This window comes from Stegostoma tigrinum, chromosome 13 (genome assembly GCF_030684315.1).
Source record: "Stegostoma tigrinum isolate sSteTig4 chromosome 13, sSteTig4.hap1, whole genome shotgun sequence".
In the NCBI taxonomy this organism is placed as follows: Eukaryota; Metazoa; Chordata; class Chondrichthyes; order Orectolobiformes; family Stegostomatidae; genus Stegostoma; species Stegostoma tigrinum.
In genome coordinates, this window is record NC_081366.1 from 9,033,420 (window position 1) to 9,058,739 (window position 25,320).

Genomic DNA, 25,320 nt, shown 5'->3' on the forward strand with positions numbered 1-25,320 from the left:
ATCAATGTGGACTTCACCAGTTTCAAAATCTCCCCTTCCCCCACTGCATCCCTCAACCAGCCCAGTTCATCCCCTCCCCCCACTGCACCACACAACCAGCCCAGCTCTTCCCCCCCACCCACTGCATCCCAAAACCAGTCCAACCTGTCTCTGCCTCCCTAACCGGTTCTTCCTCTCACCCATCCCTTCCTCCCACCCCAAGCCGCACCCCCAGCTACCTACTAACCTCATCCCACCTCCTTGACCTGTCCGTCTTCCCTGGACTGACCTATCCCCTCCCTACCTCCCCACCTACACCCTCTCCACCTATCTTCTTTACTCTCCATCTTCGGTCCGCCTCCCCCTCTCTCCCTATTTATTCCAGTTCCCTCCCCCCATCCCCCTCTCTGATGAAGGGTCTAGGCCCGAAACGTCAGCTTTTGTGCTCCTGAGATGCTGCTTGGCCTGCTGTGTTCATCCAGCCTCACATTTTATTATCTTGGAATCTCCAGCATCTGCAGTTCCCATTATATCTGTAATTTAAATAGGGTAAGTTTTATTTGGAGTTTTGTGCTATGGCACAGTGCTCATACTGGTTTGGCAGTTAGGAAGCAATTAAGTGTAACAATGCATTCTCTAAATAAACTATCAAGAAAGGGATTTATGTCTTGTTTTGTACTTCAGCATCTGACTTAGGATTTATTTATCATCTTTCAATCTCTGGTACAGCGTCTGTCCTTGAGCCTAATACCCCTGCCATCCATCCCCCTCTCTATCTCAATCCTTCACTATATTGGCCTCTCCCCACCCCTCCCACACAAAAAATCCCCAGCAAGGTTCATAGAATTGAGTTATAGAATCTCCACAGTGTGGAAGCAGGCCATTCAGCCCCTTGAAACCACACCAACCCTCCAAAGATCATTGGACCCAGGCCCACCCTATCTGTGTAACCCTGCACTTCCCATGGCTAATCAATGTAGCCTGTACATCCAGAGCGCCTGCCCTGCACATCTTCGGACTGTGGGAGGAAACCCACGCAGACACGGGGAGAACATGCAAAGTCCACGCAGACAGTCACCTGACGGTGGAATCGAAACCGGGTCCCTGGTGCTGAGAGGTAGCAGTGCTAACCATTGAGTCACGGCGCTGCCCCTGTTTTGGTTCCACTAACTCCTGGCTGCTACATATCGACCAGAGACAATCATTTGAAACAGGAACAGAAGTTGCTGGAAAAGCTCAGCTGGTCTGGCAGCATCTGTGGCGAGAAATCAGAGTTAACGTTTCAGGCCTGGTGAGTCTTCCTTGGATCCAGATCACCGGGCCTGAAATGTTAACTCTGTTTTCTCCTTCACTGGTGCTGCCAGACCTGCTGAGCTTTTCCAGCAACTTCTGTTCCTGATTTACAGCATCCGCAGTTCTTCCAGTTTTTATTGAGAGACTATAATGTGCTGGGGGATGCGTTGAGGTTGGTGGGGGCTGGAATTTCACTGGATAATTTGCACCTGACTCCTCCAACACCAACGCTAACTTGGGGGTAGTGCAAAAGACAAATGCCATTGCAAGCTTCGAAAGTGGCCGTCCTTAATATGCCTGGGCCACTCTTGTGATGAACAGTCAGCAGAGAATCATTGTACTTTTTCATTACTACACTGTCTGGCCACGTAATCTCTTTTTTATGCTTTCAGTGCCAGTTCTGAACTGTTAACTGGGCCCCTCTGACCCTGTGTTCAAATCACTAGCAAAAATAGGCCATTCAGCCCATTGAAAGATAATGGGAACTGCAGATGCTGCAGAATCTGAGATAACAAGGTGTGGAGCTGGATGTACACAGCAGGCCAAGCAGCATCTCAGGAGCACAAAAGCTTTTGTGCCCCTGTGTTCATCCAGCTCCACACATTCAGCCCATCGAGTCTGCTCCATTGGCTGAGCTCATGTTTGATCTGATAATCCTCAACTTCAATTTCCTGCTGTTTCCCATAATCCTTGATTTCTTTATTGCTTAAAAATCTGTCTATCTCAACTTTGGATATACTCAGTGACCCAGCCTCGACAGCCCTCCGTGCTAAAGAATTCCATTAATTCGCAACCCTCTGAGAGAAGAAATTCCTCCTCGTCTCTGTCCTAAATGTGCCACCCCTTATTCTGAGATCATACCCCCTGGTCCTAGCCTCTTCCACAAAGGGAAACAATCTTTCAACATCTACCCTGAGCCCCCTAAGAATCTTGTATGCTTCAGTAAGGTCATCTCTCATTCTTCTGAATTCCAATAAGTACAGGCCCAACCTGCTTAACCCCTCCTCATAAGACAGGCCCTCGATACCTTATATCCTATTAGTGAACTTTCTTGGGATTGCTCCCAATTCCAATCTATCTTTCCTTAGATAAGAACCTTTTGGATTGAGCCTCTTGAACATTTCCCAATTCACAGTATTCCACCATTGGCAGCCTAGCCCCAAACTCTGTAATTCTCTCCCCAAACTCTCTGCTTTTCTCCTCTTGCAAGACACTCTACAATCTCACCTCTTTGTGAAAACCTCTGAGCACTCAAACTGGCATCTTTTTGCATGGGCCCGTGTCAAATGTCAACCAAATACTGGATGCTACAACAACACACCTTGTGTCATTTGCACAAAATGAATGCAAGCTGTTACCCCAGAGTTAGAGCAAATAGCAGCAACAGACGGTCAATCAGCCCCCTGAAACCTGCTCCTCCTTTCCCAGAGACTAAGACTGAACTTCTGTCGCTATGCCATTTTCCTCTGTTATCAACATCACAGAGTTACAGAATCACAGGATTGTTAAGGTGCAGAAGGAAGTCATTTGGTCCATTGCTCATGCACCTGTTCTATCCCCTAGTGCCAATCTCCTACCGTTATCTCACACCCCTGCACACCATTTCTGTCCAAATAACCAGCCAACTCCCCTCTTAAGAGGCCTCCATTGAACCTCTATCACATTTCCAGGCAGAGCACTCCAGACTCCTGCCTGCATGAACAAACTTTTTCTACCCTTGCTTCGTTTGCAAACCATTGCTGTTTTTAATGTTGAAAGAAGGCTGAGGATTTTGTTTGATGAATTATAATGACATGGATTTTTGTAATCAAGGTATAAATCCAAACTTTGCAGATAGGATGAAACTCGGGATTATATGAAGTGATGAGGCAAACAGGAACAGGAGGGCAGAGATACTTAGGTGAATTAAGCAAAAAAATGGAATGTACAACAGAGAGTTTAGATGGAAGTAAGAACAAGGGAAGCACGAAATGTTACACCATTTTGAAGGGGCTGCAATCTTTTCATTGGGTGGTGGGTGCTGCTGTGGTCCAGCCCTATATACCCCTGAAATGAATGGCTTGCTCAGCAACTTCTGGGGACAGTTCAAAGGCAACAACATTGCCATGGATCTGGAGTCACTTGTAGGCCAGACCAGGTAAGGATGGCAAATTCCTTCCCGCTGGGAACCAGAAGGATTTTAAACAATGGTTTAACAATTTAAACTAAGGTAATACCATAGTCCCCTATCACTGAGATGAGCAATCTCACAGACTGACTTTATATCCTGGACTTTGTTCACGAGATTAATGTAATCATTGGCTTTCTGAATGAAGACTGATGAAGTGGTATTTAATTGAAGCAGAGAGGGTCCTGGTCTCTGGCTGGAGAGCTGATGAAACATCGATATTGCCTACAGTGGAAATGCTGAGCTCCAGTCAAGCATTGATGGGGTCAGGGGGCCACCCCATTCCCCACACTCCCCCATCCCTCCCCCCCACTGCCTTGGGATGAAGGGCTTATCGTATGAGGAATGGTTGAGGTCCCTGGGTCAGTACACAAAGGAGCTTTAGCAGGATGAGGGGAGTATCTGATTGAAACTTACAGAATATTATTCTTGGCCCTTCAGGGAAGGAAGTTTGCTATAGGTACCTGGTTTGACCAATAGGTGACTCCAGACACTCAGCAATGTGATTGACTGTTAACTGCCCTCTGGGCAATTAGGAATTGGAGATAAACACTGGCCTGGCCAGTGAATGAATCTTTTTAAAATCCTGTGGGCATTATTTTTGGTGTGTAGTGGGATTGGGTGTGTTGTGCCTGGTCTCCCACATTTATTCCCTCATTCTCCCCTCACCCCCATTCTCCCCCTCACCCCCCCAATTCTCCCCTCCACCCCCAATTCCACCCCCACCCCCCACCCCCACCCCCCACCCCCACCCATTCCACCCCTCACCCCCCAATCCCCCATTCTCCCCCTAACCCCATTCCCTTGTTCCCATTACGCCCCCCGCGCCTTGTTCCCATTGCTGGGAGCCTCCAACGACCCAGTTGCACACTGAGCGAAAGGCTGACTGTAGAGAGAGTCAGTAAGTCACTGTTTGGTGGTGTGTTTGTGCGGCGTAAGCTCGCCTTGTTCACTCACACATAGCTCGCTACGGCAGAGTCTGGTTCGCCACGGCTTTGAGGAAATCTGTTTACCCTCCGCCCTGCGCAGTAATTCACGGCGGGGGGCGGGGGGGGGGGGGATTTCTCTCACTCTCCCTCCCACCCCCAGCCACTCCACCACATCTCAATTTATTCCAGGAATCGAGCTCAAATTCTGCTCCTGTGACAGGAGCTCTGAAATTCTGCAACAAATGGACTCGGACGAGGCTGGGAGACTGAGGTAAGGACACTTTCCGTTTCAACAACCGCAAATCTTATCATCAGGGTCCTGTTCTTTTCTCTCGGATTAACCTTATCTCCCAGCTCCGGCTAGCACTCGGTCTGATGTTTCCAATAATCTAAACAGATGTCCCATACCTCTTCAGGTTTACCATGTAACCTGGGAGACATCCCACATAAATCCAGATAAAAAGATTAAGATTCTAAACAATATTATTCGCGAATAATCAGACAGTCCCCTGCTGAAGAGGCACTCAGCAGTTAAGAGCATCCTAACTCAGTAAGCCGCAGCTTAAAGAAATGGAACTGAGCCTATCAAAGTTGTATCGAAGTGTCTCCTCTAAAACATCAAATTAAATTTTCTCACTGAGCCTGTATGGGAGGCCAATTGGCACAAGTAAGAAATTTGGCAGGGGGTGATATTTGCTTGGGCTTCAACATACACGTAGCAAAAGGTAAAGTGTAAAAGTGAAACAAGTGTCAAAATGCAAAAGCAAGAACCTGCGAAGTGTTTGCCGGAAGGATCAATTACTCAACCGATTGCCTGGTTTTCCCAAATTTCGAAAGTAGCAATGTGTCAGCGGCTAAGCTTGAGGGGTATCGGACTGACTGGATATTGGGCTGGGAGAGAGGGATTGTACTGACTGGATATTGGGCTGGGAGAGAGGGATTTACTGGCTGGATATTGGGCTGGGAGAGAGGGATTGTACTGATTGGATATTGGGCTGGGACAGAGGGATTTACTGGCTGGATATTGGGCTGGGAGAGAGGGATTGTACTGGCTGGATATTGGGCTGGGAGAGAGGGAATGCACTGACTGGATATTGGGCTGGGAGAGAGGGATTGTACTGACTGGATATTGGGCTGGGAGAGAGGGATTTACTGGCTGGATATTGGGCTGGGAGAGAGGGATTGTACTGACTGGATATTGGGCTGGGAGAGAGGGATTGTACTGACTGGATATTGGGCTGGGAGAGAGGGATTTACTGGCTGGATATTGGGCTGGGAGAGAGGGATTGTACTGACTGGATATTGGGCTGGGAGAGAGGGATTTACTGGCTGGATATTGGGCTGGGAGATAGGGATTGTACTGACTGGATATTGGGCTGGGACAGAGGGATTTACTGGCTGGATATTGGGCTGGGAGAGAGGGATTGTACTGGCTGGATATTGGGCTGGGAGAGAGGGAATGCACTGACTGGATATTGGGCTGGGAGAGAGGGATTGTACTGGCTGGATATTGGGCTGGGAGAGAGGGAATGCACTGACTGGATATTGGGCTGGGAGAGAGGGATTTACTGGCTGGATATTGGGCTGGGAGAGAGGGATTGTACTGACTGGATATTGGGCTGGGAGAGAGGGAATGCACTGACTGGATATTGGGCTGGGAGAGAGGGATTGTACTGACTGGATATTGGGCTGGGAGAGAGGGATTGTACTGACTGGATATTGGGCTGGGAGAGAGGGAATGTACTGGCTGGATATTGGGCTGGGAGAGAGGGATTGTACTGACTGGATATTGGGCTGGGAGAGAGGGAATGCACTGACTGGATATTGGGCTGGGAGAGAGGGAATGCACTGACTGGATATTGGGCTGGGAGAGAGGGATGTACTGGCTGGATATTGGGCTGGGAGAGAGGGAATGCACTGACTGGATATTGGGCTGGGAGAGAGGGATTGTACTGACTGGATATTGGGCTGGGAGAGAGGGAATGCACTGGCTGGATATTGGGCTGGGAGAGAGGGATTGCACTGGCTGGATATTGGGCTGGGAGAGAGGGATTTACTGGCTGGATATTGGGCTGGGAGAGAGGGAATGCACTGACTGGATATTGGGCTGGGAGAGAGGGATTGTACTGGCTGGATATTGGGCTGGGAGAGAGGGATTGTACTGGCTGGATATTGGGCTGGGAGAGAGGGATTGTACTGACTGGATATTGGGCTGGGAGAGAGGGATTGTACTGGCTGGATATTGGGCTGGGAGAGAGGGATTTACTGGCTGGATATTGGGCTGGGAGAGAGGGAATGCACTGACTGGATATTGGGCTGGGAGAGAGGGATTGTACTGACTGGATAATGGGCTGGGAGAGAGGGATTGTACTGACTGGATATTGGGCTGGGAGAGAGGGAATATACTGGCTGGATAATAGGCTGGGAGAGAGGAATTGTCCTGGCTGGATAATAGGCTGGGAGAGAGGGATTGTACTGGCTGGATAATGGGCTGGGGGAACAGGATCAGATATCAGACTGATAGAGCAATCAGAGTGACCTGATATTGGACGGATGGACTGGGATGGGCCATTCAACTGGGAGACTGGAATCAGATATTAGGCTGGGAACAATAGATCAGACTGACTGGGTATTGGACCGGGAAAGTGGGATTGGACTGATTGGGTATTACACTGGGAGACTGGGATCCGACTGAGTAGATATTGGACAGGGAGAAAGGGAGCAGACTAACTGGAAACTAGACTGGGATCAGACTGACTGGATACAGGATAGGGAGACAGTGATCAGATATTGGACTGGGAGAGAGGCATTGGACTGATTTAATATTGGACTGGGGCAGAGGGATCGGAGTGTCCAGAAATTGGACTGGGAGAGAGAGATCAGACAGACTAGTTACTGGATTGGGAGAGGGGGGCTGGGGGGAGAAACACCAGATTGATTGGATAGTGGGCTGGGAGAGGGGAATCAGATTTTGGACAGGGATAGGGCTATTGGACTGACTGGGTGTTGGACTGGGAGAGGGGGATTCAACCAACCGGATCTTGGACTAGGAGAGAAGGATTGGGCTAACTTAATGTTGGACAGGGAGAGAGGGAGCTGACTGACTGGATTCAGGATTGGGAGAGAGGGATCTGATATTGCTCTGGGGTAGGAGGGAGCAGATTGACTGGAAATTGACTGGGAGAGAGGGATTGGACTGACCAAGTTCTGGACTTGGATCAGGCTGACTGGATACTGGATTGGGAGGGGGATATCAGACATTGGACTGAGAGAGAGAAATCGAATATTGGACTGGGAGGGAGAGGAATTGCACGTTCGACTGGGAGAGTGAGATTGGATATTGGACTGGGAGAGGGAAGTCAGATATTCGAATGGGAAAGGAGAATCGGAGTGACAATGTATTGGACTGGGAGAGGAGAAATGGATGTTGGACTGGAAGAGAGGAATCAAACATTGGACTGGAAGAGGGGAGTCAGAGTGACTGGATATTGGGCTGGGAGAGGGGAATCGGATATTGGACTGGAAGAGAGGATTTGGATATTGGACTGGGAGAGGGTGATTGGATATTGGGCTGGGAGAGGGGAATCGGACATTGGACTGGGAGAGAGGGAATCAGATATTGGACTGGGAGAGGGTGATTGAACATTGGGCTGAGAAAGGGGAATCAGCTATTGGACTGGGGGAGGGTGATCAAATTTTGGGCTGGGAGAGGGGAATCAGATATTGGACTGGGACAGGAATTGGATATTGGACTGGGAGAGGGTGATTGGATATTGGGCTGTCAGAGGGAAATCAGATATTGGATTGGGAGAGGGGAGTCAGAGTGACTGGATATTGGGCTGGGAAAAGGGAATCAGATATTGGACTGGGACAGGAATTGGATATTGTGCTGGGAGAGAGCAAACAGACTGCTGAGAAGGTTCAGAGTTTGAGAATTTTGGGGACGAGAACTGAAACAGCAGTGACCATTCAGCTCCTTGATTCTGTTCCCTTGTGTCTGTAACAGTACCATCTCAACCCTTAATCTTGTCCTCATGTGGAACTGATTTAGATCACCGTTAAGCTATACCATAACTCCTTTCCTGTTTTAACATAATAAAAAAAATCTCAGTTTGTATATTTCAACTGATGATGAGCCCCCTTATCTCTTTATGTTTAGCATTTCATCCTGACTTGGGAATATATCACCATTACTTAACTGTTGCTAGGTCAAAATCCTGGAATTCCCTCCCAAAGGGCATTGTGGGTCAACCTACAGCACAGGGACTGCAGCGATTCAAGGAGGCAGCTCACCCCCATCTTCTCAAGGGGCGGGCAATAAATGCTGGGCCCAGCCACGATGCCCATGTCCCACGAGTGAATAAAACATCTTCCCAGCTTTGAGGTGAAAGCCAGCTTCCTGACTTCGCTCCAAAGTTGTCTTGCTCCATTTGGAGCCGTGCCAGCTCATTTTAAATTGTCCGCAGCAGGGGTATAATTTATTAATTCTATCCTATCAGATCCTTTTATCACTGCAAACGCCTCGATCAGATGTTTGCTGAGCCTCCTCACTCAAAGGAACAAAAGCCTGAACTCTGCAAACAGACCTGCTGAGTTAACCCTTTTAGCTCCAGTTATTGTTCTGTACTGCACATTCTCTGAGGTCAGTATTTCTGACTCAAAGGCAAACACTGACTGGAAAGTTTCATAATAACCCAGGAACAGGAGTATGCCACATTCAGACATTATTCTGTGTGATTGAAAGCTTTCGTACACTGCATCCGCATAACCCTGTAAGCCATTGGTAATCAGAAATCTATCAATCTCTACCTTACACACACTCAGTGACTGAGCTTTCATATTGTTACATGATAGAGAATTCCAAAGATTCACAATTTTCTCAGGGAAAAAAAATTCTCCTCTTCTCAGATGGAAGGGGCTTCCACATAACTTATGAACTGCACCCCTGATCCTTGACTGCACAACTAAAGAAAACATCTTATCTGCATCTCCCCTGCATATCCCAAAAGAATTCTGTAAACTTCAATTAGATCACGTCTCATTTTGCAAAACTCTATGGATCCAGTTTGCCAACTTTCTCTAATGGCAGTTATGTTTTTTCCCCCCTAGAATCGGGGATTTCAAGACTGGGGCCACGTTTTAAAATGACAGGAGAGAGATTTAAAACAGACATGAGGAGGAAATTTTTTACGCAGAGGATGTTTCGCGTGTGGAATGAACTTCCTAAGGAAGTGGTGAATGTGGGTATAGTTACAACATTTGAAAGACATTTGAATAGATACATGAACAGGAAAGATTTGGAGGTATATGGGCCAGGACCAGGCAGGTGAGACTAGCTTAGTTTTAGATTATGTTTAGCATGGACTGGTTGCTGTATGAAGCTATGACAGTCCCACTATCCTAGGAATAAATATGTTGCACTCTCTCTGAGTTAACAACATCTTTTCCAAATTAAGAAAACTCAAATCACACACTGTACTCCAAGTGCAGTCTTACGAAGCTCCTGTGCAATGAAACAAGATTTCACTACTCCTCCAGTCAAATCCTCTTGCAAACTTTGGTGAATTTCGATGAAGTGATTTGAAGTGTAGTCACTGTTGTAATATAGGCGACAATGTCACCATGACTTCTGAAGAAGGGTCTAGGCCTGAAACGTCAGCTTTCCTGCTCTTCTGATGCTGCTTGGCCTGCTGTGTCCATCCAGCTCTACACCTTGTTATCACAGATTCTCCAGCGTCTGCAGTTGCTGATATCTCTCACCATGAGTACCTAGTCGATTTTTACAATGTTGGTTGCTAACTTTTGGCTGCAGAGCACTCCCCCTGTGAAATATTAACTGAGGTCTCAATGGTCTGCAGAAGCAGAGGTAATACATCCCGTGTCACTGTTGTGACAAATAACAGAAGAGTTGTGTCCTAGTTAATAGTCATCTCTCACTCAACAGCAAAAAAGAACCCAGTGATCTGATTATTAATCACATGATTGCAGTGGAGCTTGCTGAGTGCAAATTGGTTTCTGTGCTTCCTGTTGTAAAACTGGGCCATTTCCAAGACATTGAGATGGCTGTAAAGCATCTTAAAAGGACTGGATGTCATGGAATGCCACATAAATGTGAATTTTTAAGTGACAGTTGCCAGGTATAACTAATCATATGCAGCAAACAGTCAACAGAAATGACACACAAAATCAAACAATGAGCAACAGAGCAATACAGAATAATAATGAGAAGATATTTAAGGGAATTGGAAAACAGAGACTGATGAATTAAAATATATAATTCTCTGGCAATTTGAATGCAGGAAAATAAATGCATAAACATATTTTACAGTCTGCTGAAATTGTTTACTTGAGTCAGGTATTTATTCAAACTAACAATGGGGGCGACACAGTGGCTCAGTGGTTAGAACTGCTACCTCACAGTGCCAGGGACCTGGGTTTGATTCCAGCCTGAGGTGACTGTGTGGGGTTTGCACATTCTCCCCGAGTCTGCATGGGTTTCCTCCCACAGTCCAAAGATATGCAGGTTAGTTGGATTGGCCATGCTAAATTGCCTGTAGTGTTCAGGGATGTACAAGCTGGGTGCATTGGCCAAAGGGAATGTGGGCTTACAGGGATAGGGTGGGGCATGGGTCTGGGTGGGGTGCCCTTCAGAAGGCCAGTGTGGACTCAATGGGCCAAATGGCCTCTCTGCTCTGTAGGGAATCTATGAGAACAATGGTTCGATCATAGAAGTAGCTTTTAAACAGCGAGTGGGAAGAGTATAGGGAGGGAATCCCAAGGTTCAGGTCCCATGCAGGAAGTTGAAGGTACAGCTATCCAGTAGCCGAGAGATTAAAACTGGGAATATTCGAGTCCAGAATTTGAGGAGCAAAGTGACCTTGGACAGCCGTAGGACTGGATGGGATTAGAGAACCAGGAAGTTAAAAGCAGGGAGGGATTTGATTAGAAAAATGAGAATCTTAAACTCATCTGTGCCTCAACAAAACAGGAGTCAATTCATTGATTAAAACGTGTGCATATCTTCGCAGGAAAGGTATTGAAGAAACTGTTTGATGACTGATTGAGCCTCCAGAGATGAAAATGAAGAGGAACATGCTGGCACTAACCTCCAAGGACCTCCTCTGCACGCTATTTCTTTGCCTCATCTGCTCAGCCCAGAAGTTACCCGGAAGAGATCCAAATCTACAGTCTCTTTACAGTGGGCTCACAGCCCAGGGCCTGACAGCACTCCCAGATGGAGCTGAAGTTGCTGGGTTTCTCATGAAGGATATTCCAAGAAGGTATTGATAGGCTGAATTGTCATTGGGAAATGGTGGGCTGGTCAGGGTATAAAATGTGACTGAAACCAATTGAATCAGGCAACGTAGAATCACATAGCGTGGAAGGAGACCATTTAGCCTGTCATGTTCTGAGCAGACGGCATCATCTGAGGAGCCTCGCATTCAATACAGAAATGAGGAGGAGATTCTTCTCTCAGATGGTGGTGAATCTGTGGGATTCTTTACCGGAGGGCTGTCAAGGCTGGGATATTAATTAAAACCTGGCTAAGTTAGACAGATTTGTAATTGGTAAGGCATTCAGGTGTTATGGGGAGAAGGCAAGAAAGTGAAGTTGAGGATGATCAAACTGGCCATGATTTGATTGAATAGCAGAGCAGAATGAGTGGGCTGAATGGTTTCTTTCTGCTCCAATGCTGTATGCTCTTGCAACTGGGTCCTAGTTTAACCATAGGCACCCCGCCTCTGTGGTGGCTGTGTTGGAAGAGCTGACTACAATTCTTCAGTGATGCTGTTTGAGGATTGCTCCTTACTCAGCATGATCTCTGGCATTGCCACTTACACTTTTTTCCTTGAAAAATGAAGAATTTAAATGCCCCTATCATCCTCTGGCGTCAATTTCAAATCCTAACATTTTATTCACCAGGCTCTGTTCCTGTCTGAACTACTCCTGTGAAACATTGGTCGCACTGCCCATATATTGGTGACATCTCACAAACCTGCTGTCATCATGTAGAGCTAATAAAAGTGGAAAACATTTCTACCAACCCTTTGTAGTCACAGGTATCCAGCCTGTTGGCCATTTGAAAGACCTATCTTCTACTGATTTGGATAGATTCTTTCTCTCATATGGACTCACGTCCAGAAAGCACAGCTAAATCTTCTCCTTCAATAACTGTCTGTACAATAACTAACATTTCCTCAACCTGTGGGTCCCTAAATAGCTGTTGTTTGAGGTTGTGACTTGCTTACTGAACTGGAGCTTGTCTGAAGGCAAATCATCAACTTCACCCACAATCCGAGCTACAGATCTTTACTAAAACCTCAAATAGCTGTAGTCTGACGAGTCTTGCCTGACTGGTGTACCTTTGGAAGTCTTGACAAAATTACCTGTTCCATTGTGCATTGTAACTGTTTAAGCTCTTTCTGTCATTTCAATAAGAATAAGTACAAGACTCATTCAAGCTCAAGAGTGAGCATTCTTAGTGGTGAGGTTACATGTATTTTTTCTACTCCCTAAAACCCCTTGTGTTGCAGAGTTGCTTGTCGTGCAACTTTAATCTTGACATATATTCCGCTTTGAACATTGCTGTAGGCTGTAATGTCTATTTTTCGCCCTCAGTAGACAAATTACAATTAGAATATCCTGTATTGTCACATGTACTCAAGTACAGGAGCACGGGAGTACGGTGAAAAGTTTTACAATGTCGTCCCTTATGGCACTGTCTTAGGTGCAAGTACCTAGATAAAATCCTAAATACAAAAATAGGACTAGAAAAGAAAAGTAGTTACGTTACTTTACAGTGATTCATGGGATAAATTGGAAATAAGATATAGTTAGAAGGATTGACATTACAGTCAAATAAGCAAATTACAAATAAACATTACATTGTAATAGCTCAGCACAGGGGCTTCCACACATGGCCTGACCACCTGCACCAGACCCCAATGCAACAACTGTCCCCGTCCTGCTCCAAGGCTCCAGTCCTCTCTGAACTGGCTCTCGGCTGCTTTGGGACTCATCCCCCATGCTGGTCGCTGCTCTGGGACTCTTCCCCCATGCTGGTCGCAGCTCTGGGACTCTTTCCCCCGTGCTGGTCGCTGCTCTGGGACTCTTCCCTCTGTGCTGACCGCTGCTCCGGGACATACTCCCCCATGCTGGTCGCTGCTCTGGGACTCTTCCCTCTGTGCTGACCGCTGCTCCGGGACATACTCCCCCGTGCTGGTCACTGCTCCCGGACTCTCCCCTCGTGCTGATTGCTGCTCTGGGACTCTTCCCTCTGTGCTGACCACTGCTCCAGGACATACTCCCCCATGCTGGTCGCTGCTCCCGGACTCTTCCCCCGTGCTGGTCGCTGCTCCCGGACTCTTCCCCCGTGCTGGTTGCTACTCTGGGGCTCTCCTTCTCCATTCCCCTCCAGGCAGGTCCAAATCATTCGTTAGAAAAACGCAGAAAGAAGACATAAAGAAGAGAGAAAAGAAAAAGAACAGGTGGAGCAGTGGAGCTCCAGGTGCAGTGTCTGACTCCATTGCCATCTCGCAGAATGAAGTGGAATATTGTGACACTTAGCCCAGAAGTAACCTTAAGATTGATCGAATGTTCATGCCACAAATCACACTTTGCCACAATGAATTGTTTGGGTCACCAATTTCCCCAGAAAAACATTGGCTGTCTGTTCTATTATCAGTTACTCTATCGTATTAGCATTCATTAACGCATTTGAAAGAGCAGCTATTTGACCTTTAGCAGCACTGTAACTGTCCTTCTTCTAGTCACCTTCCACGAATAACCGATTGTTTCACAGATAAAGCTTTTTTTTAATAACTGGGCTTTACGTACCACATCATTGACAGTGTCTCTATTTTTGATTTGGAGCCAATCTATCATCCCCTGAGAAAAAGAACAGGAAATGACATCACCAACCCAAGGAACCCTAACCAGATAAATAGAAAGCGGGACATAACACCAGCGCTTCGTCGGAGGCTCACTGATGATGTTCCCTAGAATGGTGACGAAACTTCTGAAAACTAACCTTCCAGCTCAGTGAGCAAACTCACATCCAGAATCTCAACCTGAGCTACAAATCTTCTCAAAACTCGCCAGTGTCTCTTTTTATCTGCTGTCTGGTCTCCTTTTATTGGCTTGCCACTTGAAGCTTTAGAATTTTTATAAACTGAATCGATTCTGTTAACTTATCTGTGATAAACAGATCTTTGTCTCAAAGGATTTTTCTGTGGTTCTTTTGGATTTTTGCCCCCTACACCATCTGAATGGCTTGCTTCAAAATCAAGTCTTCTTTAGACTGTAATAAATCTGACAATGACTCATCAGTAACTCCAACAACAATTCAATGTCTTATGAATTCTGACTGTAAAGCTGAATAGTTACATTTTTTTCCAGGAATCTATAAACAGCATGAGTAAATCTTCTATGAAATCCTCGGGATGCTGAACTCTTTTGTCAATCTTGCTACCCCAAGAGTTGTATTTGTACTCGGATTAAAGTAAATGTTAAAAACTTGTAGAACCTCATCAAAGTGATCATCCCCCTGATGAATTATAATGTTAACAACTATAATCAACTGAATACAAAGTCAACTGAATACAAAGGTGTGATTACTTTGATCAGCTTCGGATTGAGCATGTTAGGGGGAAGCAACTCTGCATCTTCAGAATTGTTTTCTCCAAGATTGGCAATACTGCATTCTATTTGGCCCATTTCTGAGTTCTCCTTCCTTGTCCTTCTAATAATTATTTTTTATTTACTATTAAACTTTTTAATTCTGCAGTGTCTCAATGTTGTTTCTCCTGTACTGTTAACTAAAGGGGCTCCCTCTCTTACTCTTCCCAAAATGAAGTCTTCCTGTTGCAGTGGATGTAATGAGGTCAGCCAGGTGGATCTATAGAATATGAGTTCTCTGACTGGGAGGGCTATTAACATGTTCCAATCAGGAGCCCTGGCTGACAGACATAAACATGAGTGTCAGAGGTTCTGCTCTCTCTGAGAGTTGACTTTGAGGAATCTGGATCAGTGTCAAGGACTCTCCAGATGTAAATAAAGGGTGACCTAGTGATGGGATACTGTCCTCTCTCAAGTTATTTCACCCATGTTTGGGGTTGAAATGGAAATTTCACACCTTTTCAAAAGCCAGATGAATGATTGCCCATTTTCCCCAGCCCAATAAAAGAATTCTGTCCTTTCCCTGAAAATTACTGAATAAATCCTGCTCCCTGTGGCATTAAAAATGGATTCTGATTGCTCAACAACTTCTCAATGAGTCCTGTTCCCAATGGCACTTCTAATCAGTTCTGTTGCTGTGCACAGGAAGAAAGATTCCTGTTTGCTATAACAGCTTTGCTAAACGAATCCTGGTTTCTGTGATCTTAATAAATTCTCTTTTGGTTAATGTGGCTTCAGTTCTCAAACTCCAGTCCTTACTGCTGCCTCAAAAGTTCCCCTTGGGTTAAAATATCTTGCTCAGACTTTTAGAGATAGTAGAAACTGCAGATGCTGGAGAATCTGAGATAACAAGGTGTAGAGTGGATGAACACAGCAGGCCAAGCAGCATCAGAGGAGCCGGAAGGCTGAAGATTCGGGCCTAGACCCTTCTTCAGAAGAAGGGTTTAGGTCTGAAACGTCAGCTTTCCTGCTCCTCTGATGCCGCTTGGCCTGCTGTGTTCATCCACTCTACACTTTACTTAGGCTTTTAGTCCCTTTATTCCTTTAGTTTTGGCTTTGCAACATTTTCAGGGGTATTACCTTGGTTTGGGTAACCTCGATCACACTTGATTTCCTTACTGTGTGTCATGGTGCCCTCTTGATGTGGTGACAATGCTTGTTCTAAGCAACAAGCATTTATTTTTCCACTTTCGGCCCTTTCATCATCCACCTGCACTATTTATTTTTAGAAGGCTTCCTCTTGCCGACCAGAGATTTTAATATTTCTTCCATAGTCGCTGATGCCCATTCACTGTCTGTAGTAGATCCTTTTATCAGGACTCACAATAGAATCAGTCACTGCTGGATGTGCATGGTTTGCCAGCTCCATGTAGCTTTCAGTTCACAATTGCTTCTGCACTCTTCCCTCCAGGTCTGAAATGTTTTCTCCGTTGGTTGCCTTGGAGGATTATCCCATGCATTTGTCTGTTTATAAATGTGCTTTAGTCACGCTTAAATCTGCAACTGGAAATTTCTTCGGGCTGCATTGGAATTCATTCTGTGCAACAAAATTTCATTCCAAACCACACCACAGCCACTACATTGTATGAACATGGGTTGCCAAGCACTGCCCAACATATAGTTGGGTAGGTAGTTGGCACCGTCACTCCTTTTTGACCAGGCCTGCGCAATCTAAAATGGTAGGGGAAAACCAGGAGCCAGCCCAACATAAAAAGACCCTTATCTTAAACAAATTTAAGAGTTTGTTGCATGCTTGCAATCAGGACAAGTTACAATAGTACGATTGACATTGTAATAAAGGCTATGAAGTGACCGTGATGGTTGAAATCTCTCCTTTGTAATCCAGAGCAGTTCAGTCTTTCTCCACACAGATAAGGAGGAGCTTAATGCACTCTGCAGTGTCAACTGTTTCAGAGCCTTCCTTTGTAAACTAATATCTTACCTCGCTTTGTCTCCAAGTGCCTGCCCTCAGTCTCCTCTAAGACTTCCCACTGCTCACCATTCAAAGCTGTTATGTTAGATCAATGGTAATTATGAATCAATGTTAGCGGTGTGTGAGACGTCTCCAAGCTCAGGATTTATTCGAGTACACTGTGACTGGTGACGGTAACAATTTTCCTTTCCCAGTTTAACGATGTTTTCTTCCCTGAAGATACTACTTCATCGTGGAGGAGGACAGCTCTCCTGTCACAGTGATGGTTACACCATGTGAAGCCCCTTTACAATGGACCCTCACTCTTCAGATGCTGCAGGACCAGACTAGCCAAGAGGGATCAGGTGAGGGAAAGTCCCAGGCAAGTTAAATTTGGTCTCCCTATCTGTCTTCATTCATGGGATGTGGGTGTTGCTGGGTAGTTCAGCAGTTATTGTCCATCCCTAATTGCCCAGAGAGGAGTTAGGGGCCAACACATTACTAAGGAGTATCTTGTAGGTCAGAGCAAGTTAGGGGGTAGATGTTCATCACTAAACTGCATCAATGTAGCAGATGGGGTTATTCCAGTCGTGGCCGCATGAATTCAAATTGCACCATCTGCCACAGTAGACTTCAAACCCATCTCCCCTGAACCTTAACCCTGAGATTCCTCAGCCCAGTGACTAGGCCACCAACTTCCCCTGAGTGCCGCGAGAATGGAGTGCCAATGGGATCATGGGGAACTGGGACTGAGTGTCCATGATAATGGGAACTGCAGATGCTAGAGAATCCAAGATAACAAAGTGTGGAGCTGGATTAACACAGCAGGCCAAGTAGCATCTCAGGAGCACAAAAGCTGACATTTCGGGTCTAGGCCCTCTGATGAAGGGTCTAGGCCCGAAACATCAGCTTTTGTGCTCCTGAGATGCTGCTTGGCCTGCTGTGTTCATCCAGCTCCACACTTTGTTATCTGGGATTGAGCGTCACTGGGGGCGAGCGTCACTGGGGGCGAGCGTCACTGGGGGCGAGCGTCACTGGGGGCGAGCGTCACTGGGGGCGAGCATCACTGGGGGGAGCATCACTGGGAGAGTGTGTCACTGGGGGTGAGCATCACAGTCTGTGAGCGACACTGGAAATGAGTGTTCAGCTGATAGAGTGACTAAACATTGTGTGAAGCAAAGAGTTTAGGGTGGAAACTGATAAACTGAGAAAACACAGCTGCCCTTGTTCACTTTATACCAATTCCAAAGAAATATGTCACTGATGTTTTTTATCTAACATCTTTTTGAATGTTCTTTTTTGTGTGAAAGACATTGTGATTAAAAGAAAAGCCCTAGACCTTGTCCCAGTTCCCTATCCTACATCAGTAACTCGAGCTGCAATCAGGGGAGAATACAAAAACAAGAAATTAAATTATTACTTTGTGCCCACGTCAAACCTGAAGGAGTGAGGTTCTCAAACTGACTTCAAAAAGGACAGATTGAGGCAAAAATGAATGTAAAAACCCACAGTCCTTTGCTCTAACGATATGACCTCAACATCATCCAAGGATCAAATCATGGAGATTTTACAAATTGATTTTGATTAATGGTTTGACAAGTGTTTCACGCTTTAAAACTGATTGATTTGGAACCACTGCCAGCTGCGATCATCCAGTGAGATTTAATGTTTTGTTTCAGCAACCGCAGGAAACACTAAATAGCAGAGATACCATAATCTACATATGATTTACAATGTCAGTACGGATTCTATAGCAACCAGATAATATAAACCCACCCTGCAAACTGTTATTTTGTATGCCCAATCAAGCTTGTTTTATCTCCCACATCTTGGTTCTAAAAGAGGTGTCAACGTGCGCTAATTATGAAAAGTAAGTGTATTACCATGATCATCCCAGCAAAGACCCAAATGTTGATTGATGCAGATATTGTAAATCCTGGTGATATATCTGTATTTCGATCTGATTTGAGGCAACATTTCACGATGCAGCAACTGGGGAGTGATGTGTGGGCTACCACTCTTAACTCTCAGTCAGAAAGTTCAAGTCTGGCACCAGTCATTTAGAATCACAGGATTTTAGAGCACAGAATAAGGCCATTCAGCCCAGCATGCCCATGACATCTGTTTGAACGACACTCTCCATTCTTTTACTCAAATGATTGCCAAAGGGGGATGAAAGGTTATTGGGGGATATGCAAAAAGTACAGCTGTGATTAAAATCAGATCAACCATGATCTTATCGAATGGGACTGAAGGACTGAATGGCCTACTCTTGCTCCTTGTTGGTATCTGCCTTTTCTCCTGTCGTCATTTCTGAAGGTTGGGACATGGATGTTGCTTATGGGCGAAGTGCTGCAGAGCTTGCCCTCTGTGGGATGCTTGACCAGAATTCCCTGACATTGAAGACATTGGAAGGATTTAACACCGTGACAACCAACCCCTTTGACTATGCCTCATACGCATCTTCCGTGGCCAACAGATCCCAAAGTGTAGCTCCTGGGTTTCAGTGTCACTGGGTCAAAATCCTAGAATTCCCTGCCTATTGTGGGACTACCAAAAGAATGTGAACGATAGTGGTTCAAGAAGGTAGTTTACCACCATCTTGTCAATGGTGTCTAGGGCTGGCCCAACTGGTAATGCCCATATCCCAAGAGGCTTTGAGAAAAGCCCTGGAGGCAGGGGCACCACATGGTCACCAAATTTGCCCCGAAACAGGCCAAATTAGTTTCCTTTGAGTCCATGACCAGTTCCAATAGAACGTGCTTCCATCACCCCTTCAGGTAGTGTATCCATAAGTGTAAGAATTCTGTTTGTGTCAAAGTCTCCCACATTTCCCTTCTGTTTCAATTGGTAGATGTTTTAAATCTGAGAATTGGGGCTAAACCGTTCAGGAGCGATGTTAGGAAGCTCTTCTACACACAAAAGGAGTGGTAGATGTTTGGAACTGTCTTCCTCAAATGGCAGTGGATGCTAGATCAGTTATGAATTTTAGATCTGAGATAGATACATTTTTGTTAAGTGGATGTATTAAGGGATATAGGCGAAAGGCAAGTGTATGGAGGTAGGCAACAGATCAGCAATGATCTCATTGAAGAGTGGAACAGACTTGATGGGCTGAATGGCCTCTTTGTGTTCCTATGTTCCTAACGCACCCTGAGATCCTGTTCTTATGTGCCTATCCGACAATACTACTTAAAGCAGCAACTTTTCTTTTCCCAAACAGCCACGAAATTCGAATAAGTGATTGGACAATATTCACGCAGATAAGGCTGGGACTGATCGTGAGGGCTCAGATTCAAATTGGGAGCTCGTGCTTCTGGGTGTTAGACACTGTGGCCTGGAGTTTGGAAGAACATAGCTGAAAGGAGACATATGTTACCAGTGCATCTCATCTTGCACTCATCAGGACTAACACAAGAATGCCAAATTTCAGACAAGCCCCAGTTTTAATACCGGAGAGGGCAAGGGTGCTGATTTGATGGCAAGCTCCAATTGGCTGAAACATTATTCTAGAAAAACCAATGGGGAATTATTGGTTCCCCAGTCTCCTGGGCAATTCAAAATAAATGCCAGGCTTGAACAGAGTGGGTCCTTCTGTGCCTTTTTCTCCTTAATTGTTGTCATCACTTCATGCTTGCTTTCATCGGTCAGAGCATTGAGTATAGGAGTTGGGATGTTTTGTTACAGCTGGGCAAGATGTTGTTTGGAGTACGGCATGCAGTTCTGGTCACCTTACTATAGAATGAATATTATTGCAGAATAGATGTACTAAGTTCTGAGGAAGGGTCACCGGACCTGAAACATTAACTCTATTTTTTCCTTCACAGATGCTGCCAGACCTGCTGAGTTTTTCCAGCAACTTTGTTTCTTTACTCAGATGCTACCTGAATTGGAAGGTTTGGGTTTAAGGAGAGGCTGGATAGGCTGGGACTTTTATTCCTTGGAGCATGGGAGACTGAGAGACGACCATACAGAGGTCTATAAAATCACGAGAGGCATAGATGGGGTGGACAGGCAACAGCTTTCCCCCAGAGTAGGGGAGTCTAAAACTATAGGGCATAGGTTTAAGGTGAGAAGGGAGAGAGATACAAAAAGGTTCAGAGGGGCAATTCTTTCATACAGGTGGTGGTGAGGGTCCGGAGTGTATCTGCCAGAGGTAGTGCTGGAAACACGTACAATTTTGTCACTTAAAAAACATTTGGGCAGGTACATGGATGGGACAGGTATGGTCCAAACTCAGGCAAATGGGTCTAGATTAAGTATGAAAACTGGGCAGCATGGACAAGTTGGGCCGAAGGGCCAGTTTCCCTGCTGTAAACGTCTATGACGCTATGGTTTAAAATTTGGCATTCTTGCATTTGTCCTGATGAGTCGAAGATGAAAGGTTTTAGCAACGCATTTGATTTTTAGTAATATTAAACTTTAATCCCAATAAATAATGACTTGGGAGAATATATCACAAGAACTGACCATGAAATGATACACTTTCACCCTCAATCATTCCTCTGTTAACAGGTGAGTCAGAGACTCTTCACTTACAGATAGATCCCAAGATGACCCTTTGTGGACAAAATGTGGAACTGTTTTCGTATCGAGGTAACGATGTTGAGTCTTATGCTGCTGCCGAAAGTCCGAGCGGTATCTACAGACTGGAGTTGGTGTCTATCGAGAGGGACACCATTTTCAACATCTATGCCACAACTACCCCAGAATCTGACCAATCGTACCCTGAACTGCCCAGCGACTCAAGACTGGGCCTGACCTTTGTGGGTCACACTAGCATCTCCTTGGTGTGGAAGCCAAGCCCGGCCATCACTCAGTTCCAGCAGCCTGCTCAGTATTGTGTGGTCATCAGTCGGGAGCACAATTACAAAACCCTATGTGCTGTTGAAGCTAAACTTAGAGAAAGCATTTATTCTAGAAGGGTCCGGTGGCCAGATTTGGACTGGGGGGTGCCAGAGTCTCCGCGCCTCGCCTCTATGGCCGACCACCCAATTATTAGAGCTCTATCCACAACGCTCCCAGATGGTCGCCAGGGAGACATTCGGAAAACCTGCACCGGGATCAAGAACGTCTTTACTGTGTCCCAGCTCACTCCCAGCACCCAGTATTATGTCGATGTCTTCGTAGTGAACCCGCTGACCAACACCAGTGCTGCTTACATTGGGACGTTTGTGAAGACCAAAGATGAGGTGAAACGCAAGGTGCTGGAGGTGAAAGGGGGCAGAGTGACAGAGATCCCCATCAAACGAGGTGCTTCCAGAACGTTAGAGTACAAACCAGCTTCCTCTCATCGCGTAGTCACAGTCTCCCTTCATTCCTGCTACCAGCCAGCCCACGTCCAAATCCAGCAGAACAGAAAGTTAGTGGCATCCCAGAGTGTTGAGGGAGTCAAGCATTTCCAATTTGTTGGTAAGCCTAAAGCCAGGTACCAGCTCCATCTCAGAGCTGGTGATGCTGGCAGGACCTTACTGAAAGTTCACATGACCACTCACCCCAGCAAACAGCCCTTCCCCAGCCTGCCGCGAGACACGAGGCTCAAAGTGTTCGACAGACTGCGCAGTTGCTCTTCTCTGACTGTCGCCTGGCTTGCCACGCAGGAGGCGAACAAATATTGCGTCTACAGGAAGCAAGTCATGGGCCAGGAGGACCCCAAAGAACTGCAAAACCATTGCCTTGACCCAGCAACACGCAGCAAGTCAGAGAAAGTGAGCTGCCAAATGTTCAGTGGCTTGAGCCCTCAGAAGGCCGTGATGACGGAACGTGTTGAGGGTCTGGAACCTGGGAGAACCTACCAGCTCGATGTCTATGTGATAGGCCAAGGGAGACATTCAGTGAAGTACCAGAGCAAGATAGTGAGAACGAGGATGACATGCTGATGTGCAGGATAATGAAGTCTTCACCACGGACCTTCCTCAACCCTTCCTTTCTTGAAGAATTTCAAACCCCAGGTTTGGAGAGTTAGCGGCCTGATGGGGAGGACACCTTAGCCCCTACTTTATCTCGTCCCCTCATCCATTCTCTTCGAATGTAACCAGTGACCTTCCATCTTAGGTAAAATCACCTAAGGGCCTTCTGTCCAGGAAAAGAGCGACAAATATTGTGCCATAATGTGAAGTGGTCTTGGAGGATGATCCTCAAATTCACATGAACAGAGAAGCCTCAGGAAGCTCAATGTTTTCAATGAGGTGTGTTCACCGTCACCTCATCCATTTCGTCTTGGGTTTACAGAAAATAATTAGACTGTGCAATAATTTGGAAAAAGCCATACTTTAACGTTGTATACAATGTACTGACATCTTATTGTCATCCTTTCAGATTTATTTTCTTTGGTTCTAGTTTTGGAACTGGTGTCGGAAATTGGTGCTCCCTTAAAGCTGAATTATCTTAGTGTTTACTGTGTAGCATGAACTTTCATTTAAATGTTGTTAAAGTGGGGGGATGGGGCAAGGGAGGTTTAGCTCAGTGGGTGAAACAGCTGGTTTGTGGTGCCAGAGTGAGACTCTGTGAGGGTTCAATTCCTGCACTGGCTGAGGTCACCTAGAAGGTCCTACCTTTTCAATCTTGCCCCTCAGCTCTGAGATGCCATGATGCTCAGATTAAACTCCCCACCAGTTCTCTCTCTCTGATGAAAGAGCAGACCAATGGGCAGTAGCGGCTACTCCGACAGCTGCAACCAGCTCTCCAAACTTTCTAACAAATGACAAGGAGAAAGAAAGCTTATGCGAGTCACCAAAGTCATGACACCTCATTGATGTAGCAATGCTGGTGCAGTGTTTACTCTATTATCAGTGTATTGTTGGGGAAATTAAGAAGCCATAGCACTTGAAAGAATGCTAAATTTATCCTCGGATGAAGACGGAAGAAGGGGTAATGGTCATCCTGGCATCATGAGTGGCTGCCCATGGGCATCAGCCAAAGGGAGTCAGATGGTTGATTGGGCCAAACCCAGGCAAGGGGACTAGTTTCATTTGGGAAACCTGGTCAGCATAGACAAGTTGGACCAAAGGGCCTGTTTCTGCGCTGTATGACTCTATGACACAGTGTGGATGGACAGTCCCAATAGTAAGATTTATTAACAGGGGGAGGTGGAACGTGAACGGGAGACAGGGAGAACAGTTTCAGAGAAAGGAACTTGCAAACTCCTCAATCATCTCATACACCAGCTTGACAGCAACCTTGAAATCGAGATAAGAGTCCACACTCCCAGCTTGCGCTCAAAACACTGCAGTACAGTTACTTGGGAGAAGACCAGGAGTTCCCCTACATCAGCCTGAGGGTGAAATAAAGATTGTTACCGTTGAAGACTATCACTGAAGATTGAAACGCATCAGGGACTAACACTACAACATTCTGAAACTTAACGGGTCCTCCACCTCTGCTTCTCCATTCTATAGAACAGCTTCAAGATCATAAAGCATTCTCAGCTGTACAAGTTATATATTTGTTCAATTAAATAATGCATTGTACATAAACTGCTGCTTCTTAACAAACTCAATAAACCTTCTAAAAATGGCTTACAAATGGTCAACTGCCTATATTGGGTGAGGTGGTCATTAACTCCTAAGATCTAAAAATGGTGCATCATGAACTCTGAACTCTGCAGAGAAGGAAGTGACTGCTCATTACTTGGACTGAGAAATGGGATTATCCATCACTTCTTGTCCTTGGGTGCCAGACGTGGTGGCTCGGTGGTTGGCACTGCTCCCTCACAGCGCCCAGGACCCGGGTTCGATTCTACTCTTGGGTGACTGCATGGAGTCTGTATGTTCTCCCTGTGTCTCTGTGGGGTTACCTCCCACAGTCCAAAGATGTGTAGGCTAGGTGGATTGGCTGTGATAAATGTGGAATTGCAGGGTGCTGGGTCTGGGCGGGATGCTCTTTGGGAGGTTAATGGGCTGAATGGCCTGTTTCTGTACTGTAGGCGTTTAATGATTCTATTTGATGAACTGAGTGGGTCATACCAATCAGGAAAGATGAACAGGCTGGGACTGTTCTGTCCAGAAAAGACAATGTTGGGGAATGACCTAACAGAGTTCTGAAAATATTACAAAGGGATTTGAAAGAAGTGGGTGGTTGAGGAGATATTAACCCAAAAGTAGGGGCTAGTAATGTAAGAAAGTCAGTAACATATCCAGTAAGGGATTTGGGTGAATACCCAGAAAGTAGGTGAGAATGTGGAACTCACTACCCTATGGTGTGGATGAGCAGAATAGTGGAGTTGGGTTTAAGTGGGAGCTGGGTAAATGTGAGGGAGAGAATATAATGCAGGTGGTGTGGATAGGAGCAAAGTTGTGTGGAGCATAAGGACTAGATGGGTGAGGGCCTGTTTCTGTGCTGTTTACTAATTGTAATGGCACCTG

At 45.9% G+C, this 25,320-nt stretch overlaps 1 protein-coding gene across 2 annotated transcripts; it reads left to right on the plus strand.

Annotated features, from left to right (window-relative positions):
* The first annotated feature begins 4,378 nt into the window (after positions 1 to 4,378).
* LOC125458571 (protein NDNF-like) lies at positions 4,379 to 24,466 on the plus strand. 2 transcript variants are annotated; one of them, XM_059650553.1, is made up of 5 exons: positions 4,379 to 4,639; positions 9,478 to 9,608; positions 11,397 to 11,648; positions 17,198 to 17,322; positions 21,473 to 24,466. In XM_059650553.1, exons 3-5 carry the CDS (start codon positions 11,443 to 11,445, stop codon positions 22,834 to 22,836), a joined length of 1,695 nt encoding a protein of 564 aa, XP_059506536.1. In that variant the 5' UTR covers positions 4,379 to 4,639; positions 9,478 to 9,608; positions 11,397 to 11,442; the 3' UTR covers positions 22,837 to 24,466. The 2 variants fall into 2 exon arrangements, with proteins under 2 accessions (XP_059506536.1, XP_048399933.1); XM_048543976.2 differs by lacking the exon at positions 9,478 to 9,608.
* Positions 24,467 to 25,320: the final 854 nt, after the last annotated feature.